The following is a 22,616-nucleotide window of genomic DNA, read 5'->3' as shown; positions in this document are numbered from 1 at the left end:
ACAGAAAAACAGCCAACATGTCACTATTTTCTTGAATATTACAAAAATCACAAACTGCAATGTAACTAATGTAGGATGCAGATTTCCCCAAGTGCCAGCTATACCTCTGTCCCTACAAGCAAAAGGAATTACTATGGAGAATCTTGAACCTACTCACAAAAAAGCAGGAGAAAATCATTATAAGGCTATGCTACTATAAGTGAATTTTCCTGTAACAGTCTTGTCACTACCAACTAGGAAACAACATTTTGCTGTTATCAGGGTTGGCACTCACTCATTTGAACAAAACACGTCCTGGAAAAGATTAGTACGAAAAAAAGATCCATTGCAAATACTAAATAAAATAATTAGCATAAATCCTGTAAGTGGTATAATACAGGTGTTATCATTAACTCAGTATGTAACCCCAGCTGTGTCTTGAATTTCTCATCTGTACATGGGGAGAACATCACTATCTCGTTACTTCACAAAGACTTGAGGCTCAATTAGATTGTGTATTAAATAGCACTTCTCAATGATTTTAATCACTTGAGATGTTGTGTCACAAGTTGTTGAACCTACTAGAATATCAAATTTTGCAAAAAATAAATAAATAAGAATAATAATTTAAAAAATGTGAATTTACAAATTTTCCCAAATAGCCAAATTCTGTTTATATATCTCTGTAGGGCTGGGTTTAAATGTGTTTCTAGTATTGTCACATTATCTCAATTTTTATTTTTATTTTTTTTTTTTTGTGAGAGGCAGAGTCTCATTCTGTTGCCAGGCTGGAATACAGTGGTGGAATCATAGCTCACTAAAACCTGGAACTCCAGCCTCCTGAGTAGATAGGACTACAGGCACATGCCACCATGTCCAGATAATTTTAAAAAATATTTTGTAGAGACAGAGTCTCGCTATGTTGCCCAGGCTGGTCTCAAACTCCTGAACTTAAGGAATCTGCCTGCCTTGCCCTCCCAAAGGGCTGGGATTACATGGGTGAGCCACTATGCTCGACTACATTTTCTCAGTTCTTAAAGAGAGCTACTGTTATTTCTGTTTTAGTACATTTCATCTTGTTTACAAATAATTTGGCAATGTTTCCAAGAGTTAAAGATGACTTGAACGCATTTAGTAAAACATGGAATTAGCTGAGCATGGTGGCATGTGCCTGTAGTGCTACCTGCTAGGGAGGCTAGAGCTCCAAGCTGCAGTGAGCTATGATTGTGCCACTGTACTCCAGCCTGGCAACAGAGTGAGACCCTGTCTGAAAAATGAAACAATAATAATAATAATAATTGAGATAATGTGACAATACTTGGAACATATTTAAACCAGTCTGACAGAGATCTACCAGTTGATTTTTGCTATTCTGAAAAATGTGTAAATTCTTATTCTTACCTTTTTTTTAAACACAATTTGATATTCTAGTATCAATAAATGACTTGTGACACACATCTCAAGTGATGAAAAAATTGAGAAGTATAGTTTAATATGTGATTTCATTGGGCCTATATATCTGTATTCAAATACAGACCAGTAAAATTCTGAGACCAAAAGTCTAAAACACCTTTTAAAACAATCTTATCTTGCAAAACAAGGTGGAAAAGGAAAAATCCCTCTAGAGATGCAAAATGGTAAACAGATCTGTGAATTCAACTGGATGTTTTCAAAGAAGGGAAAACACATACAACCCTGTACCTCAAGGCAGAATGAAAAAAAAAAATGCTCCTAATTAATCCTCCCATTCACTACTGAGGCAGATATTTCAGAAACAGTGGGGGCTTTTACGAGCAGAACAAAGGATTATAAAGAGAGACAAGATGGAAGGTCAGAGGCTTTAATAGTCCCTGACCCATGGGTATATTTTAATTAAAAGCTCTCTGATGGACAAATGGCAAATTGGAAATCTAGAGAGTTTAGGAGGCTTCTGGAGATTCTGTGGTCCTTGGAGGAATGAGAGGGAATTCTTTCAATTTCTTTATTTTGTGTGTTTATGCTGAATATCATCCGGGTAGAGGTGCTTGGTTAGGGACATGGAGAATAAACAAGAAGCTGAGTGCTTAATCTTGCTTGACGGTCCAAAAAGAGAAATAAAGAAAGGCATTTATTTTTCTTCTTTGTTGGTCAATCTATGTCACAAGTTAGTGTTACAGGTAGTTAGACAGGAGCAAGGCAGGAGAGGTCTCTCCCCCGGACCCACTAGAATGTCAGGTGATTGTTTGGTTCAGCAATTATCGTATTGTGTTGTTCGGTTCAGTAATTATCGCATTGTCTCTAAAAATGATTCGGCAGTGTCAGGGAGAGGCCAGTTCTTGATGGTCCCCACCTGCTAACACCAAACTGTTAACTGAATGCAGACTCCAGGGAGAAGCAACTTCCTGGGCATGCGCGTTAGAGACAAAAATGGTGTAGTATAATCTTCCGGGTACACTCCACCAGAAAAAGGAAGAGAGCCTCAGATGGGCCTGTGTATACTTTCCTACACACATTGCGGGCGCTCACTTCCCAAGGGTTAGCAGGGCTGTGCACATGAGGGCAGCCCAACCTAAGGGAAGAATCATGGGAAAGAGGCAAGCTTAAAAAAGTCCTAGGATCACAGTTAAGTGGGGCACTTGGCCTCTCACCTTCATGTGCCTGCTTGGCTCTCTTCCAAGCGTACCTTCCTTTCTTTCCTGTTAGAAGGCCTTTCAAAATAAACTTCCATTCCTGCTCTGGAACTTGCCTCGGTCTCTTTTTCTGCTTTTGCCCCGAGTTGAATTCCTTCTTCTGAAAAAGCAAGGACTGAAGTTGCTACTGACTTTATGGATAGGCTACCAGTAAATTGGAGTAACTTCCACCACTAACATTAGGAAAGGAAGAAAGCTGGAACGGCAGCTCTGTCCAGGAGTAAAGACCATACCTTGCCAGACCTCCACTTTTATTATACCTACTATATATTATTATAGTAGAAAAAGCACAGAGGAGGAGTTTCCACAAAGATAAAGAAGTTCGAGCTTCAGAGTCTCACATTTAAAAGGTCCTTTCAAAGACCTCAAAGTTATCCTATCAATTTTTATTTATACTTTTAATTCTGCTGTAATTAATACAAATATATATGTGTTTGTATGATTATATGTGTGCACATCTATGCACACCTATGTGTGTGTGTGTAAAATGGTCTTTTAGAATTACAACCTTTATTCACCAGGGAATCCTGCAATCATTAGAAGGACTTCAAGTATTTTTTGACACATGAGCTAAGTCAATTTGTAAAAATTCACAAAAGGATCTCATGCTTTGAAAAAAACAAGTATTCTGGGCTGGGTGCAGGGACTCACGCTGGTAATCCCAGCACTTTGGGAAGCCGAGGCGGGCAGATCACCTGAGGTCGAGAGTTTGAGACCAGCTTGACCAACATGGAGAAACCCCGTCTCTACTAAAAATACAAAATTAGCTGGGTGTGGTGGGACATGACTGTAATCCCAACTACTCAGGAGGCTGAGGCAGGAGAATTGCTTGAATCTGGGAGACAGGTTGCAGTTTGCCGAGATCACGCCATTGCACTCCAGCCTGGGCAACAAGTGCAAAACTCCATCAAGAAAGAAAGAAGAGAGAAAGAGAGAGAGAAAGAAAGAGAGAAAGAGAAACAAAAGAAAGAGAGAAAGAGAAACGAAAGAAAGAAAGAAAGAAAGAAAGAAAGAAAGAAAGAAAGAAAGAAAGAAAGAAAGAAAGAAAGAGAGAGAAGGAAAAGTATTCTAATCAATTATATATAGTAATTCTATATAAGTATTTTCTTTTCAGTTGCTTTTTCAATTTACTTATTTATCTCTTTTGTTCTACACTGGAAACAGCTATTTCAGGAAGTAGGGAACTAGTTTTTAAAATATGCCAAATATATGCTCTTTGACTTCATTCATATCATAATAAGATCATTATTCCCATTTTACAGATGTGGAAAAGAGAGCTCAGAAAGTTTAGGTATTCATCTAAAGTATTAATAGGCAAAGATAGAATTCAAACTCAATTCTAACTCAAAGTCCTTTTTTTTTTTTTTTTTTTAACTGAAATGCACTATCTTTCTCTAAAGCATGAATCAGCAAACTAGGTTCCACTGGCCAAATCTGGCCCACTAACTGTTTCTGTATAGTCCACAAGCTAAGAATAGTTTTTATATTTTAAATCGGTTTTAAAAATAATAATATTTTTGACACATCAATTATATGAAATCCAAATTTCAGTGCCCATAAGAAAAGTTTTATCACAACTGACAGACTGTTTATGTATTTTCTATGACTTCTTTTGTGCTGCAATAGTAGAGCTGACTAGCTGTGACACAGATCAGCTGGCCTACAAAGGCTGGCCCTTTTACAGAAAAAGTTTGCTGACTCCTGCTCTAAACCTCTGTAATGACAAACTTTAGCTGAAAGTATAGTCCTCCTCAGATGAAATGTGATACAAGATCTTTAATAAATAAAACTTTAAGGAAAAAAGGCCAGTTCCTATATATAAAATATTGGACCAAAGCAGAATGATAAATTTTTCTAACAACTTGTCCATATAAACTTTTGAGAAAGTGCTTACTGTAAGAACTTCTTGATGTTCTCAGCTTTCAGTTCATCCAAAAATGCTTTCATATTATGCTTTGGAGTAATGTTAGTAGCTTCACTGGAGGATTTTATAAACCATCCTGAAAAATACATCCAAAAATAGGCATGAGATATGAGCCTATAGATAGGATTTATTATTCATTATTGTTGTATGTATCATTTGTAAAACACAAATTATCAACATTACTTCTGGCATTGAGATTTTCCTGAAGTTTAATTTCTCTTGCTTACTTTCACTGAAAAAAAAAATCATGCAAACAGATTTTTAAGTTACAAACCAAATGAAAAATATTTTTTATCTAGCATCAATGATAGGTATTGCTGTTATTCTAAGAAATGTTTTATGAGATAATGAGTACCAAAATAAAATGACATTAATGTTTCAACTAATGGGTATGAACAAGATCTTCTGAAAATGAAGGCAAAAAGGAGATCCACCTTCTACCTTCATAAAGCTTCTATCTTCCTCTGCTGACTCAGAATAAGCATTTAACACATTTTTATGATGAATTAACCATGAATATATTTCAAATATATAAATTATTTCCAAGTGTTGAAGGCAATTCAGACTTCTAATTTTCTCTGTTTCTGAAACTACAACAAACTGCTGTGAGAGTTTGTGTTTCCAGTGAAGTAGGCTTGAGAAATCCAAGTTCAGACAGCTACAATGAAACTGCAATTTACCCAACCTCTCTGCCAGACATCCAGTGCATGCATAAGCAGCCAGAAGCAATGGATAGCTAGATCCTGCAATCATTAGACCTTACAGTTGGCTTTTAACCTGAAGGAGATAAGGCAATATTCCAGGGTTTATTTAGAGAAATTACAGGATCTGGGAATAAAATAGTTACAAAATTAGCACCCAACCAGCTTTCATGGAGCTTTCCAATTATAATTATGCTAGTTCTTAATCGCATGCATACAAATGGACATACATATATATATGCATATTAAAATACATGATTGGATGCAAACGGAAATAAGATTCCACCTGTGCATAAAACAAAAAGACTTGGATTAGAGTGAGGGATCAAGAAACAACACACTGAGGATGAGATGCTTGAACTGAGATCTGAAAAATGAACATGATAAAGAGGATGGAGGCCTGTAGCGGGAGGGGAGAGCAGAGAATCCTAGGGGGTGCGGGGCGGGCATCAATAAAGAACTCTTCTGTGTCAGCCACCGAGCAGGGAATACAGGGACGGAAGTGAGGGCAATACCAGGAAGACTAAAATCCTTTTAAGAGATGAAGAATGTTATGAGCACAGTGTGTGGTTCAAAAATCTTTTAGCACCCCCAGATGAACTGAATTTGTTTAAACCTATCTGGTCCATGCTCTGTTCTTCTAAATCCCAAAAGAGGGTCAAGAATTCCGAGCAGGAGTGAACTACCTGGTGATACCTTAGACTAGTCCTGTGCATTAAAGTCCAATGAGGAGCATCTTGGTAAAAGAAGAAATAAAGTGGCGAAAATCCCAGTACTGTGCTAGGAGATTTACATGCTATATTCTTTACTATTTCAATAATTTGCAGATAATATTATCCTCATCATAAAATAGGGAAACTAACGCTGAGAGGGACTCGGTAACTTGTTCAAGGCCACTAAAAAGTGGCAAAGTCAAAACTGGAATTTAATAAAGGAGTCTGAGCTCGCCTGTGCTGTTCTGCTTTTTTTTTTTTAGAAAGTAGGATTAAGTTTGCAAATCAGTACACAGGAAAAACCTCAAAAGAACTGCTGGTAGAGATCTGTCCGGATCGCTGACCTGGTTCACACAGTTCCAAACTTGCCTCTGTTACTTCCAAGGAAGAAAGAATGCACTGAGAAAAAAAAAAAAAAAAAAAAAAAAACTTCCTTTGCAGCAGTGTCCTGAATTCTACCGTACACCTGAAACAGTACGACCCGATAAAAACCTTAAACAAGTCTTGGTGCGCAGCTCCCTGGGCGGCCTGGTTCAACAGCCCTCAGAGGTTGGCGCTCGTCCTAAACCCTTAAAAGTGCCTTGTCTTGCAGGGCCTCCAGCACGTGGAACCTTCCTACGCCTAGTTTCAGGTTCTCTCTGTCCTACCCTCAACCTGAGTGACTGTCCTCCAAGCAGCTTGTGGAGAACTCAGCCCTGCACCGTTCCCAGCTACCCTCCTCCTAACTCGAGGGGTGCTCACCCCACATTACCCCGACCTTAATCGCCGCCCCTGGGGAAGACCAGCAACGGGACCCCACTCCGCAGCCGACCCGCGAGTCCCGGCGCCGCAGCACCACAGGGAAGACTCCGAGGTTTGCTCGGAGAGGCGCGCCCCTACCGAAGAGGAAGCCGAGGAGAAAGAAGCCACCCGCCAGCACCAGTGCCCCAGCGCACAGCCAGCGCGGGCGGCGCGCGGTGGCCACAGCCGAGTCGGTTTCGTGCAGGAGATTCCACATCTTAGCGCGAGCAGAGTCGGCCTCCCGGGACCCGCGCCTGTGCTGCTGCTCCACTGCGCGCCCTCCGCCCACCACGGCGGGGTAAAGTCTCTCTCACACTAATGCCTCGCTTATCAGTCCTGGAGGCTGGAATTCGCTCCCGACCCTGGGGTCCAGTTTCTCCCCGGTAGCAGTGTTTCTAGAGTGAACTGAACCAATCGGAGCGCGCCAGAGGCAACATCTCCCTTCAGGAGAAGGAAACCCGGCCCCTTTCGAGAGGCGCCTTAAAAAAAAAAAAAAAAAAAAAAAAAAGTTTCTTGGAAAATGTACAGCTCTTGCTCAAAAATGAGAGGAAGAGAGACTCTCCTCTCTCCACTCCTATAATTATGAGGAACTTTTATCCAGCTCTGACATTCTGTAAAATCTTTACAATACTCTACTGAATAAAACTAGAGCAGAGAAAGCCTCGCTTTTTTCCATAGTGAGGAATGGTTGTCATCAGCGTAAATCACCACCAGGCCCTCTTTCCCAGTGAATATTATTGTTATTAATAAACATGCAGGGTATTATCCTCCACTTACATTACAAAACAATTTTTTAAAGAAACAGGCTGGGCGTGGTGGCTCACCTGTAATCCCAGCACTTTGGGAGGCCGAGACGGGCAGATCACAAGGTCAAGAGATCGAGACCATCCTAGTCAACATGGTGAAACCCCATCTCTACTAAAAATACGAAAATTAGCTGGACGTGGTGGCGGGCGCCTGTAGTCCCAGCTGCTCAGGATGCTGAGGCAGAAGAATCGCTTGAACTCGGGAGGCGGAGGTTGCAGTGAGCCGAGATCGCGCCACTGCACTCCAGCCTGGCGACAGAGTGAGACTCTGTTAAAAAAAAAAAAAAAAAAAGAAATAAAGAAAGAGAGAGAGAGAGAGGAAGGGAGGAAGGGAGGGAGGGAGGGAGGGAGGAAGGAAGGAAGGAAGGAAGGAAGGAAGGAAGGAAGGAAGGAAGGAAGGAAGGAAGGAAGGAACTTTATTTTCATATCCCAGTTATGTCTGGCTACTGTCTTACGTAATAGACATAAAATCAATCTTGGTTGAATAAACCAGATGAATCAATCATACAAAATTCTATACCTGCTATAAATTCTTAATAATAATAATAGTGATATTTCGAGGGAGAGAATAACTACATGCTTTTTAAAATAAACTGTGTTCTTATAATCCGTGAGAGAATCCGTGAATTGACTAAGAGTACTTTATGGAAGCACTGCTTTTAACAGAACCATGAGATACAGGTAGAATTTGACCCAGTGGAGATGAGAAGAAACACTAGGGGTGGGGGACCAGCTGAGTGGGCAAAGGAAGAAAACTCAAGGTATATTCAAGGAATAGCAAACAGTTTGCTTTGAGAAAGGGAAAGCACAGTATGAGTTAAGTGGAGAAAGATGGGATAGATTGTACAGTCTTGGGTCCTTCGATGAAGACTTTCTGAGCAAAGTGAAAAATTTGGGAAAATTAATTTGTGAACAATGAACCATGACAACTCCTAGATGACCTAGAGCAGGAAAGAAGGGAATTTCTTCATCTCTTTATAACAAAATCCTGAATGTACTATATCTTTCCTCATGTTCCTATTGTCAAATCTCATCGGAGGTAGCTAATAAGAGTGACTAATATTTAAAGAGCACTTATTATGAGTGATGCATGCTATGTATGTCACCTCATTTAGTCACCATTGGTACCCTGCAAGGTTTGTTAATTGATTAACTTTTGTGGAGTGCTAAGGAGTTAAAATGAAAAATGGGTTTAGCTGTCAGGAACAGAAACAGGGGTAGACGTAGATGGGAATGAATGTTCCAAGAATAGGGTCAACTGTAAATGGCTCACTTAGCACCCAAGCATCCTGTTACAAGCACCCAGCTCACAGCCCATCTGTACCCAAGCATCCTGTCTGCAAGCATTCAGCCTAAGGAGCACCCTTATAAAACTCCACTGCAGTCCCTGCCTCTTTGCAGACAGCCGTCCTCTGCTGTCTGGCCAGTTGCTCCCTTGCAATGTGTCTCCCCTTTTCTCTGAATAAATATGCCTTTCTAAACTCATTACTGTCTTGGTATTAAGATAAAATTCTTTTACTATCTGCATGCCAGCCTCACACAGTTGTTGACCATGACAACTTTCTCAAAAAAACAATTGGCAGATGTTTGTTTTCTGAATCCCCCCGATAAGCATTAGGCCATACTGTACTTCCTTCTTTAACTATTGGAAAAAGATTGAAGATGACTCTTCATGTCAGAATTTGTAGAAACAAACATGAACTAAATCAAAGTATTATATTAATCTATGAGGTGTGTTCTAGAAAAAAACTAAAATATTTTTAATTCCTCTTATTTCCAGCCTTTTACGCATATTTGCCTTTGAAAAATACTTAGTCAAGAAAAATCACTGGCTACTTTATTTATTAAATAAATTATTAAATAATAAATTTTAAAAATTTATTATTTAATAAATAAGTTATTAGTCAAAATCTGGCTTTGTCACCTCAAACTCCTGGGCTCAAGCAATCCTCCCACCTCAGCCTGCCAAGTAGCAGAAGCTACAAACACCAGCCACCATGCCTTACTCATTTAAAAAAATTTTTTGTAGAGACAGGGTCTTGCCGTGTTGCCCAGGCTGATCATGAACTGGTCACAAGCAATCCTCTTGTCTCAGCCTCCCTAAGCCCTGGGAATAAATACATGAGCCACTATGCCCAGCCTCCTTGGCTACTTTGTAATCTGTAAACATAGCATTCTTGAACTCTAAACTGCATGCTAAATAACACAACTCTAGAAGATAAAAATTCTAACTTATTTCTCCAAGTAATTTGATTTTTTAAAAATTTCAATCTTTTTAAATTGGGAGTGATTACATAGCATAGGCATTTATATTTGTTGAATTATTTTTGTCATACGTTAAAAATATGTTTACTTTATTGTATATAAAGTATAAATTTTAAAATTGATTTAAACAAAAAGGGCCATAGATAAATAAGAATGTTCCCTAATGGTTCATCTGAATTCCATTGTTCCAAGTAATTAATTATCATTCTCCTTATGCTAACTTTACCTAAAGTAGGGGAATATTTGCAGAGGGAACTCTGTAGACAAATTTCTTTGCTTTGGAATTTTGAAAAATAGAAAATGTAGTAATACTGTTTCCAATTTAATGATGGAAATGGAGTAATAACTGAACATATTTTAGGAAAAAATGCTTGTAATATTTAAATGAAATATATTTTTTTCCTCTGTTAATTTTTATTACTAAAATAAAATGCTTTTTTTTCTTTTTCTTTTTCTTTTTTTTTTGAGATGGAGTCTCACTCTGTCACCCAGGCTGGAGTGCAGTGGCCAGATCTCAGTTCACTGCAAGCTCCGCCTCCCAGGTTTACGCCATTCTCCTGCCTCAGCCTCCTGAGTAGCTGAGACTACAGGCACCCGCCACCATGCCCGGCTAGTTTTTTTGTTTTTTTTTTTTGTTTTGTTTTTTTTAGTAGAGACGGGGTTTCACCGTGTTAGCCAGGATGGTCCCGATCTCCTGACCTCATGATCCACCTGTCTCAGCCTCCCAAAGTGCTGGGATTACAGGCTTGCGCCACCGCACCTGGCCTTTTTTTTTTGAGATGGAGTCTTGCTCTGTTGCCCAGGGTGAAGTGCAGTGGCATGATCTCGGCTCACTGCAACCTCCGCCTCCCTGGTTCAAGCGATTCTCCTGCTTTAGCCTCCTGAGTAGCTGGGACTACAGGTGTGTGCCACCACACACAGCTAATTTTTGTATTTTTAGTAGAGGCAGGGTTTCACCATGTTAGCCAGGATGGTCTTGAGATCCTTGACCTCGTGATCTGCCTGTCTCGGCCTCAGAAAGTGCTGGGATTATAGGCGTGAGCCACCTTGCCTGGCCAAAACACTTATTTTTTGATGTATACGGAAGTATAAAAATTAAGAAGCTCAAGTACTGTTGCGGGAAGTCAGGGACCCCCAACGGAGGGACCAGCTGAAACCACGGCAGAAGAACATAAATTGTGAAGATTTCATGGGCATTTATTAGTTCCCCAAATTAATACTTTTATAATTTCTTACACCTGTCTTTACTGTAATCTATGAACATAAATTGTGAAGATTTCATGGACACTTATCACTTCCCCAATGAATATCCTTGTGATTTCCTATGTCTGTCTCTACTTTAATCTCTTAATCCCATCATCTTCTTTGTAAGCTGAGGAGGATGAATGTCGCCTCAGGATCCTGTGACTGTGTCAACTGCACAAATTGTAGAGCATGTGTGTTTGAATATGAAATCTGGGCATCTTTAAAAAAGAACAGGATAACAGCCATGTTCAGGGAACAAGGGAGGTAACTTTGAACTGGCCACCGGTGAGCCGGACAGAACAGAGCTATATTCCTCCTCTTTCATAAGCAAATAGGAGAAATATCGCTGAATTCTTTTTCTCAGCAAGGAACATCCCTGAGAAAGAGAATGCTCCCCGAAGGTAGGCCTATAGATGGCCCCTTTTCAGATGTCCCATCTTTTATAGTCGAAGCCGATGGGATGAAGGGATGAAATAAGCCCCGGTCTCCTATAGTGCTCCCAGGCTTATCAGGTGGACAAAAATTCCCACCTAATAAATTTTGGTCAGACAGGTTATCTGCTCTCAAACCCTGTTTCCTGATAAGATGTTATCAACGACAATGCGTGCTGCGGGGAAACTTCATTAGCAATTTTAATTTCACCTCATCCGGTGGTCCTATTATCTCGCCCTGCCTCCATTTGCCTTGTGATATTTTATTACCTTGTGAAGTATGTGATCTCTGTGACTCACACCCTATTCGTGCACTCCCTCCCCTTTTGAAAATCGCTAATAAAAACTTGCTGGTTTTAGGGCTCGGGGAACATCAGGCATGCTGCCGACATGTGATGTCTCCCCCAGACACCCAGCTTTAAATTTCTCTCTTGTGTTCTTTCCCTTTATTTCTCAACCCAGCCAAGACACTTAGGAAATAGAAAAGAACCCATGTGAAACATTGGGAGTGGGTTCTCCTGATAAAGTACCATTTTATACCCCTCTGTCCTTTCCCTTAACATATCACCATCCAGATGTGAATACCATCAACATTTTGATAGTAATTATTTGAGACATTTTTCTTCAAATACACACAATACTTCAAATGAAAAATGAAATCATGCTATGCCTTTATTTTTATTTTAAGAAAACTTTTAATTAACATATACATACATAAAATGTACAAGTTTTGAGTGTACAGCTTGATGAGTTTTTACAAAATGAACACACTGGTCATTCAGCATCAAGATCAAGAGATACAGTATCATCAGAACTTCACATGCCCCAGTCACATCCCCTTTACATCACTATCTTTCATGCTGATGAATACCCATTATTCTCCTATTCTAATTTCTAACACTAATGTTTAGTTTTGTCTGTTTTGAAATTTCTGTAATTGGAATCAGGCAGTATTTATTTATTTATTTTGCCTGTACTTTATTTTTATTTATTCGTATTTATTATTATTATACTTTAAATTCTAGGGTACATGTGCACAATGTGCAGGTTTGTTACATATGTACACATGTGCCTTGTTGGTGTGCTGCACCTATTAACTCGTCATTTACATTAGGTATATCTGCTAATGCTATCCCTTCCCCCTCCCCCCAAACCCATGACAGGTCTTGGTATGCGATATTCCCCATCCTGTGTCCAAATGTTCTCATTGTTCAATTCCCAACTATGAGTGAAAACATGTGGTGTTTGGTTTTCTGTCCTTGTGATAGTTTGCTCAGAATGATGGTTTCCAGCTTCATCCATGTCCCTACAAAGGACACGAACTCATCCTTTTTTATGGCTGCATAGTATTCCATGGTGTATATGGGCCACATTTTCTTAATCCACTCTATCATTGATGGACATTTGGGTTGGTTCCAAGTCTTTGCTGTTGTGAATAGTGCTGCAATAAACATATGTGTGCATGTGTCTTTATAGCAGCATGATTTATAATCCTTGGGTATATACCCAATAATGGGATGGCTGGGTCAAATGATATTTCTAGTTCTAGATCATTGAGGAATTGCCACACTGTCTTCCACAATAGTTGAACTAGTTTACAGTCCCACCAACAGTGCAGTGTAAAAGTGTTCCTATTTCTCCACATCCTCTCCAGCACCTGTTGTTTCCTCACTTTTTAATGATTGCCATTCTAACTGGTGTGAGATGGTATCTCATTGTGGTTTTGATTTGTATTTCTCTGATGGCCAGTGATGATGAGCATTTTTTCATGTGTCTGTTGGCTGTGAATCATACAGTATTTATATTTCTGTGTTTGGCTTGTTTCCCTAGGAATTATGCTTGTGAAATACATTAGTAGTGTGCTAGTAAATCAGCTCTAAAGAAAGGGAAAAGCCTTGTTTGCAGCATTTACTGATTTATGTGATGCAAATATTCCCACCATGGCAGATTTCAAGGAAACAACAAGAAGTTACTGAATGTGCAGTCTGAAAGGGATGGCCACAATTGCCTTTTGTAAGCTGGCAGAAGCAGGCTTCAGCACACCACTGGACACTCCATGTCTTTCCATGTAGCAATAGTTCACTCATTTTCAGTGCTGTGGATTTATCAATTGTATAAGTTTTGCAGTTTATTTATCTATTCTCTCCTTGATAGATTTTTAGATTTTCTCCACTTCTTGGCTATTAGAAATTATACTTCAGTGAACTTTCTTGTGCATATCTTTTGGAGGTCATATGTATTTATTTTTGTGGGTATTTATCTAGAGGTATAGGTATGTATATGTTCAGCTTTAGCAGAAAATTTTAGAGTTTTCTAAGGTTTATATGTACTACTCATACCAGAGGAGTATGTGGAATTCCAGTTTCTCTCTGTTCTTGCCAACCAACTGGTATTTTACTGATGGCAACTAAAATGGAGCAGCTTTTTCTGTGGTTGCTGCTAATTTGTACTCTTCTTTTTTTGCACTGACCAGGTGTTTTGTCCCATTTTCTATTGGGTGTTCTGCCTTTTTCTTTTTGATTTGTAGGAGTTTCTGTATATATTATGACTCTAATTTTGTAATTTATTTTATTCCATAAGGCAGAATTTTACATGAGTATATAAAAGATGTAGCTTTTCATTTTATCACTTTGTAATATTTATAGAATATTATATTTATAATATTTCAAAGAATAGACATAAAAATGGGGTATTTCATGTTATTCATATCAAAATTCTTATCAAATATGTGATTTGCAAACATTTCCTCTGATACTGTAGTTGTCTTTTCACTTTCTTGATAATATCACATGAGTACTTAAAACAATTTTTTTTTACATATACCTGATTCACATAAGAATTTAATAGATGCTCCCTGAGTTAAGATGATTTGACTTAGGATTTTCCAACTTTATAGTGGTGCATAAGTGATACACATTCAGCAAAAACCATACTTCAAGTACTCATACAATCATTTTGCTTTTTCACTTTTTGTATAGTATGCAATACATTACATGAGATATTCAACACTTTATTATAAAATAGGCTTTGTATTAGATGATTCTGTTCGACTGTAGGCTAATGTAAGTGTTCTGGGATGTTTACATTAGGTGAGGTTAAGTTATTATGTTCAATGGGTTAGGTATATGAAATCATACATACCTGATTTTAAATTTATGTCAGTAACTCATATATGCAAATATAGGCAAATTGCTCAATTTTACCTCATCTGTAATCTTTACCGTTCCCAGAAATGGCTCTTCTCAAAGTTACCAATTGTTAGGCAGGGATCTAGACCCGACATGGCAGCGCCACCTGGCGTAGCAGGCCCTTTGTTCGAGACTTCCCTTCCTCTTTGAACACACCCGCAGACTTGCATACGTCAGAGGTTCCAGCTGGGCAAGCACACTCCCCCATGACCTGCAGCTCACCTGCATTCCACAAGTTCGTAAAGAGCAGTTTCAGTTAACAGTTTCCAAAGACCCCTTCCTCATGACCCTTACTCGACTCCTGCCCTCGTAGTTTCAAGACCCCCCAGGCCCTGTTTGTACAACCAGCTTCCCTACCTCTCGGGCTATAAAAAAGCCCCTACCCTCCTCCCTCAGCGTGACTTCCTCGGCCCACACCTTTGGACAAAGGAACCTCGCCCTCGAGTCCTAATAAAGGCTACTCTCACTGCCATTTGCCTTGTGTCTTCATTCCCGGTTTGGCTCCAGCCTCAGTTTACCTTTACACCAATGGTCTACATCTTGTCAAAGGCAGTGATCAGTTCTCTTTGATTCTGTTTTTTTTTTTGTGTGTGTGTGTGTTTGTGTATCAGTGGAATGACTGAATCATGTGACATGGTATAGCCATAAGAATTATTTAGACCCATAAGAACATATATTCTTATCAAATAGGAAAAACATGACAAAGATGTAGGTTTCCATCAAGATCAGAGGTATTTTGACCTATGAAATAAGATATTTTAAATAATATAAAAGCCAAAGAAAATTAAATCCAGTAATGTAACCACTGGATGAGTTTGCAGAGTTCTGTGGGAAAAAATATTACAGGTAAAATCCAAACTGAAGCATGTAATGTACCTGGGCTGTAAGATCTGCAAGACCGGTGGAGCAAGATGGCCGAATAGGAGCAGCTCCAGTCTCAAACTCCCAGCGCGAGCAACACAGAAGACCGGTGATTTCTGCATTTTCAACTGAGGTACTGGGTTCATCTCACTGGGGAGTGGTGGACGATCGGTGCTGGTCAGCTGCTGCAGCCCGACCAGCGAGAGCTGAAGCAGGGCGAGGCATTGCCTCACCTGGGAAGCGCAAGGGGGAAGGGAGTCCCTTTTCCTAGCCAGGGGAACTGAGACACACAACACCTGGAAAATCGGGTAACTCCCACCCCAATACTGCACTTTAAGCAAACAGGCACACCAGGAGATCATATCCCACACCTGGCTGGGAGGGTCCCACACCCACGGAGCCTACCTCATTGCTACCGCAGCAGTCTGTGATCTACCGGCAAGGCAGCAGCGAGGCTGGGGGAGGGGTGCCCGCCATTGCTGAGGCTTAAGTAGGTAAACAAAGCTGCTGGGAAGCTCGAACTGGGTGGAGCTCACAGCAGCTCAAGGAAACCTGCCTGTCTCTGTAGACTCCACCTCTGGGGACAGGGCACAGTAAACTAAACAAACGCAGCAGACACCTCTGCAGACGCAAACAACTCTGTCTGACAGCTTTGAAGAGAGCAGTGGATCTCCCAACATGGAGGTTGAGATCTGAGAAGGGACAGACTCCCTGCTCAAGTGGGTCCCTGACCCCTGAGTAGCCTAACTGGGAGACATCCCCCGCTAGGGGCAGTCTGACACCCCACACCTCACAGGGAGGAGTACACCCCTGAGAGGAAGCTTCCAAAGCAAGAATCAGACAGGTACACTCGCTGTTCAGAAATATTCTATCTTCTGCAGCCTCTGCTGCTGACACCCAGGCAAACAGGGTCTGGAGTGGACCTCAAGCAATCTCCAACAGACCTACAGCTGAGGGTCCTGACTGTTAGAAGGAAAACTATCAAACAGGAAGGACACCTACACCAAAACCCCATCAGTACATCACCATCATCAAAGACCAGAGGCAGATAAAACCACAAAGATGGGGAAAAAGCAGGGCAGAAAAGCTGGAAATTCAAAAAATAAGAGCGCATCTCCCCCGGCAAAGGAGCGCAGCTCATCGCCAGCAACAGATCAAAGCTGGACGGAGAATGACTTTGACGAGATGAGAGAAGAAGGCTTCAGTCCGTCAAATTTCTCAGAGCTAAAGGAGGAATTATGTACCCAGCGCAAAGAAACTAAAAATCTTGAAAAAAAAGTGGAAGAATTGATGGCTAGAGTAATTAATGCAGAGAAGGTCCTAAACAAAATGAAAGAGATGAAAACCATGACACGAGAAATACGTGACAAATGCACAAGCTTCAGTAACCGACTCGATCAACTGGAAGAAAGAGTATCAGCGATTGAGGATCAAATGAATGAAATGAAGCGAGAAGAGAAACCAAAAGAAAAAAGAAGAAAAAGAAATGAACAAAGCCTGCAAGAAGTATGGGATTATGTGAAAAGACCAAATCTACGTCTGATTGGGGTGCCTGAAAGTGAGGGGGAAAATGGAACCAAGTTGGAAAACACTCTTCAGGATATCATCCAGGAGAACTTCCCCAACCTAGTAGGGCAGGCCAACATTCAAATCCAGGAAATACAGAGAATGCCACAAAGATACTCCTCGAGAAGAGCAACTCCAAGACACATAATTGCCAGATTCACCAAAGTTGAAATGAAGGAAAAAATCTTAAGGGCAGCCAGAGAGAAAGGTCAGGTTACCCACAAAGGGAAGCCCATCAGACTAACAGCAGATCTCTCAGCAGAAACTCTACAAGCCAGAAGAGAGTGGGGGCCAATATTCAACATTCTTAAAGAAAAGAATTTTAAACCCAGAATTTCATATCCAGCCAAACTAAGTTTCCTAAGTGAAGGAGAAATAAAATCCTTTACAGATAAGCAAATGCTTAGAGATTTTGTCACCACTAGGCCTGCCTTACAAGAGACCCTGAAGGAAGCACTAAACATGGAAAGGAACAACCAGTACCAGCCATTGCAAAAAGATGCCAAAATGTAAAGACCATTGAGGCTAGGAAGAAACTGCATCAACTAACGAGCAAAATAACCAGTTAATATCATAATGGCAGGATCAAGTTCACACATAACAATCTTAAACTTAAATGTAAATGGACTAAATGCTCCAATTAAAAGACACAGACTGGCAAACTGGATAAAGAGTCAAGACCCATCAGTCTGCTGTATTCAGGAGACCCATCTCACACGCAGAGACATACATAGGCTCAAAATAAAGGGATGGAGGAAGATTTACGAAGCAAATGGAGAACAAAAAAAAGCGGGGGTTGCAATACTAGTCTCTGATAAAACAGACTTTAAACCATCAAAGATCAAAAGAGACAAAGAAGGCCATTACATAATGGTAAAGGGATCCATCCAACAGGAAGAGCTAACTATCCTAAATATATATGCACCCAATACAGGAGCACCCAGATTCATAAAGCAAGTCCTTAGAGACTTACAAAGAGACTTAGACTCCCATACAATAATAATGGGAGACTTCAACACTCCACTGTCAACATTAGACAGATCAACGAGACAGAAAGTTAACAAGGATATCCAGGAATTGAACTCATCTCTGCAGCAAGCAGACCTAATAGACATCTATAGAACTCTCCACCCCAAATCAACAGAATATACATTCTTCTCAGCACCACATCATACTTACTCCAAAATTGACCATGTAATTGGAAGTAAAGCACTCCTCAGCAAATGTACAAGAACAGAAATTATAACAAACTGTCTCTCAGACCACAGTGCAATCAAACTAGAACTCAGGACTAAGAAACTCAATCAAAACTGCTCAACTACATGGAAACTGAACAACCTGCTCCTGAATGACTACTGGGTACATAATGAAATGAAGGCAGAAATAAAGATGTTCTTTGAAACCAATGAGAACAAAGATACAACATACCAGAATCTCTGGGACACATTTAAAGCAGTGTGTAGAGGGAAATTTATAGCACTAAATGCCCACAAGAGAAAGCAGGAAAGATCTAAAATTGACACTCTAACATCACAATTAAAAGAACTAGAGAAGCAAGAGCAAACACATTCGAAAGCTAGCAGAAGGCAAGAAATAACTAAGATCAGAGCAGAACTGAAGGAGATAGAGACACAAAAAACCCTCCAAAAAATCAATGAATCCAGGAGTTGGTTTTTTGAAAAGATCAACAAAATTGACAGACCACTAGCCAGACTAATATAGAAGAAAAGAGAGAAGAATCAAATTGACGCAATTAAAAATGATAAAGGGGATATCACCACCGACCCCACAGAAATACAAACTACCATCAGAGAATACTATAAACACCTCTACGCAAATAAACTGGAAAATCTAGAAGAAATGGATAATTTCCTGGACACTTACATTCTTCCAAGACGAAACCAGGAAGAAGTTGAATACCTGAATAGACCAATAGCAGGCTCTGAAATTGAGGCAACAATTAATAGCCTACCAACCAAAGTCCAGGACCAGATGGATTCACAGCTGAATTCTACCAGAGGTACAAGGAGGAGCTGGTACCATTCCTTCTGAAACTATTCCAATCAATAGAAAAAGAGGGAATCCTCCCTAACTCATTTTATGAGGCCAACATCATCCTGATACCAAAGCCTGGCAGAGACACAACTAAAAAAGAGAATTTTAGACCAATATCCCTGATGAACATCGATGCAAAAATCCTCAGTAAAATACTGGCAAACCGGATTCAGCAACACATCCAAAAGCTTATCCACCATGATCAAGTGGGCTTCATCCCTGGGATGCAAGGCTGGTTCAACATTCGCAAATCAATAAACATAATCCAGCATATAAACAGAACCAAAGACAAGAACCACATGATTATCTCAATAGATGCAGAAAAGGCTTTTGACAAAATTCAACAGCCCTTCATGCTAAAAACGCTCAATAAATTCGGTATTGATGGAACGTACCTCAAAATAATAAGAGCTATTTATGACAAACCCACAGCCAATATCATACTGAATGGGCAAAAACTGGAAAAATTCCCTTTGAAAACTGGCACAAGACAGGGATGCCCTCTCTCACCACTCCTATTCAACATAGTGTTGGAAGTTCTGGCTAGGGCAATCAGGCAAGAGAAAGAAATCAAGGGTATTCAGTTAGGAAAAGAAGAAGTCAAATTGTCCCTGTTTGCAGATGACATGATTGTATATTTAGAAAACCCCATTGTCTCAGCCCAAAATCTCCTTAAGCTGATAAGCAACTTCAGCAAAGTCTCAGGATACAAAATTAATGTGAAAAAATCACAAGCATTCTTATACACCAGTAACAGACAAACAGAGAGCCAAATCAGGCATGAACTTCCATTCACAATTGCTTCAAAGAGAATAAAATACCTAGGAATCCAACTTACAAGGGAAGTAAAGGACCTCTTCAAGGAGAACTACAAACCACTGCTCAGTGAAATAAAAGAGGACACAAACAAATGGAAGAACATACCATGCTCATGGATAGGAAGAATCAATATCGTGAAAATGGCCATACTGCCCAAGGTAATTTATAGATTCAATGCCATCCCCATCAAGCTACCAACGAGTTTCTTCACAGAATTGGAAAAAACTGCTTTAAAGTTCATATGGAACCAAAAAAGAGCCCGCATCTCCAAGACAATCCTAAGTCAAAAGAACAAAGCTGGAGGCATCACGCTACCTGACTTCAAACTATACTACAAGGCTACAGTAACCAAAACAGCATGGTACTGGTACCAAAACAGAGATATAGACCAATGGAACAGAACAGAGTCCTCAGAAATAATACCACACATCTACAGCCATTTGATCTTTGACAAACCTGAGAGAAACAACAAATGGGGAAAGGACTCCCTATTTAATCAATGGTGCTGGGAAAATTGGCTAGCCATAAGTAGAAAGCTGAAACTGGATCCTTTCCTTACTCCTTATACGAAAATTAATTCAAGATGGATTAGAGACTTAAATGTTAGACCTAATACCATAAAAATCCTAGAGGAAAACCTAGGTAGTACCATTCAGGACATAGGCATGGGCAAAGACTTCATGTCTAAAACACCAAAAGCAACGGCAGCAAAAGCCAAAATTGACAAATGGGATCTCATTCAACTAAAGAGCTTCTGCACAGCAAAAGAAACTACCATCAGAGTGAACAGGCAACCTACAGAATGGGAGAAAATTTTTGCAATCTACTCATCTGACAAAGGGCTAATATCCAGAACCTACAAAGAACTCAAACAAATTTACAAGAAAAAAACAAACAACCCCATCAAAAAGTGGGCAAAGGATATGAACAGACATTTCTCAAAAGAAGACATTCATACAGCCAACAGACACATGAAAAAATGCTCATCATCACTGGCCATCAGAGAAATGCAAATCAAAACCACAATGAGATACCATCTCACACCAGTTAGAATGGCGATCATTAAAAAGTCAGGAAACAACAGGTGCTGGAGAGGATGTGGAGAAATAGGAACACTTTTACACTGTTGGTGGGATTGTAAACTAGTTCAACCATTATGGAAAACAGTATGGCGATTCCTCAAGGATGTAGAACTAGATGTACCATATGACCCAGCCATCCCATTACTGGGTATATACCCAAAGGATTATAAATTATGCTGCTATAAAGACACATGCACACGTATGTTTATTGCGGCACTATTCACAATAGCAAAGACTTGGAATCAACCCAAATGTCCATCAGTGACAGATTGGATTAAGAAAATGTGGCACATATACACCATGGAATACTATGCAGCCATCAAAAAGGATGAGTTTGTGTCCTTTGTAGGGACATGGATGCAGCTGGAAACCATCATTCTTAGCAAACTATCACAAGAACAGAAAACCAAACACTGCATGTTCTCACTCATAGGTGGGAACTGAACAATGAGATCACTTGGACTCAGGAAGGGGAACATCACACACAGGGGCCTATCATGGGGAGGGGGGCGGGGGGAGGGATTGCATTGGGAGTTATACCTGATGTAAATGACGAGTTGATGGGTGCAGCACAGCAACATGGCACAAGTATAGATATGTAACAAACCTGCACATTATGCACATGTACCCTACAACTTAAAGTATAATAATAATAAATAAATTAAAAAAAAAAAAAAGGAAAGTATCAAGCAGGTACAACACATTAAAAAAAAAAAAAAACTCTGACCTTAAAAAAAAAAAAAAAAAAAAAAGTAGGGGTGTCCTCATTATTGTGTAAGAGCTAATAAAATATGAGAGGAAGTGATATATGCCCCTTCCAAGCTTATCCCCCCTCCAAAACCTCCTATACAATTTTTCTCTCTTTTTGTTTACCTTAATGGTTTCTGGAACAGAGGCTCCAGCAGAGGATTCAGAGGCCCTGGAGAATGACACAGCCACAGACAGAAATAGCCCAGATTACTGAATCATTGCTAGGCACAATCAATAACACCCAAATAAACTTTATGGCTATAAAAGAATACATTTTTTTTTTTAATCGAATGGGTTGATTTGGTACAGAAGCTGGTGCACTAAACACTACTGATCTTGATTGAGACCTGCATTTTTCATATTTGTTGTCAACTTAGACTTCTCCCTTGAGATTCAGCATTAAATATGTAATTGCTTAATTGAGGTCTCCAACTGGAAGTATATTAGACAGTTCAAACTTCACACAGTGAAAGATAAGTTGCTCTACAACCCACTGTCCAACAAATTTACTTTGTGCCTCCCCAATACCAACCCAGCCTATTGCCAGACTTCCCTCGCTGTCCTACCTGGATAAATGATGACACCACTCTTCACTGCAGTTAAGGCTAAAATCCCATCACTCATGACTATTTTACTCATAACCAACAGCTACCTCTACTTAGTCCTAAAAGGAAAAAAAAAAGTCATATTTTCCTTGTAAACCTTTGCCTTTATTCTTTATTTTTCTCTGCAAAACAAACTTTAAACTTTTCATCGAGATGTACAAATCTTTTCAGAATCTC

At 39.8% G+C, this 22,616-nt stretch overlaps 1 protein-coding gene across 4 annotated transcripts in view; it reads right to left on the bottom strand.

The window, feature by feature from the left end:
* Positions 1–7,136, bottom strand: part of FOLH1 (folate hydrolase 1) — a 66,140-nt gene extending 59,004 nt beyond the window's left edge. For 2 of the 4 annotated variants that reach the window (XM_005579322.4, XM_074012615.1), the window contains exons 1-2: positions 6,866–7,136; positions 4,543–4,648 (exon numbers count right to left, since the gene is read on the bottom strand). In XM_005579322.4, coding sequence (XP_005579379.2) covers positions 4,543–4,648; positions 6,866–6,983 — 224 coding nt within the window. In that variant the 5' untranslated portion in view covers positions 6,984–7,136. Of the gene's footprint in view, positions 1–4,542; positions 4,649–5,252; positions 5,350–6,865 lie in introns of all 4 variants that reach the window. The other 2 variants (XM_065528842.2, XM_045371207.3) reach the window with 2 other exon arrangements.
* Positions 7,137–22,616: the final 15,480 nt, after the last annotated feature.

Source organism: Macaca fascicularis, chromosome 14, assembly GCF_037993035.2.
Source record: "Macaca fascicularis isolate 582-1 chromosome 14, T2T-MFA8v1.1".
NCBI classification, from domain to species: Eukaryota; Metazoa; Chordata; class Mammalia; order Primates; family Cercopithecidae; genus Macaca; species Macaca fascicularis.
This window is presented reverse-complemented; position numbering and strand designations above follow the sequence as displayed.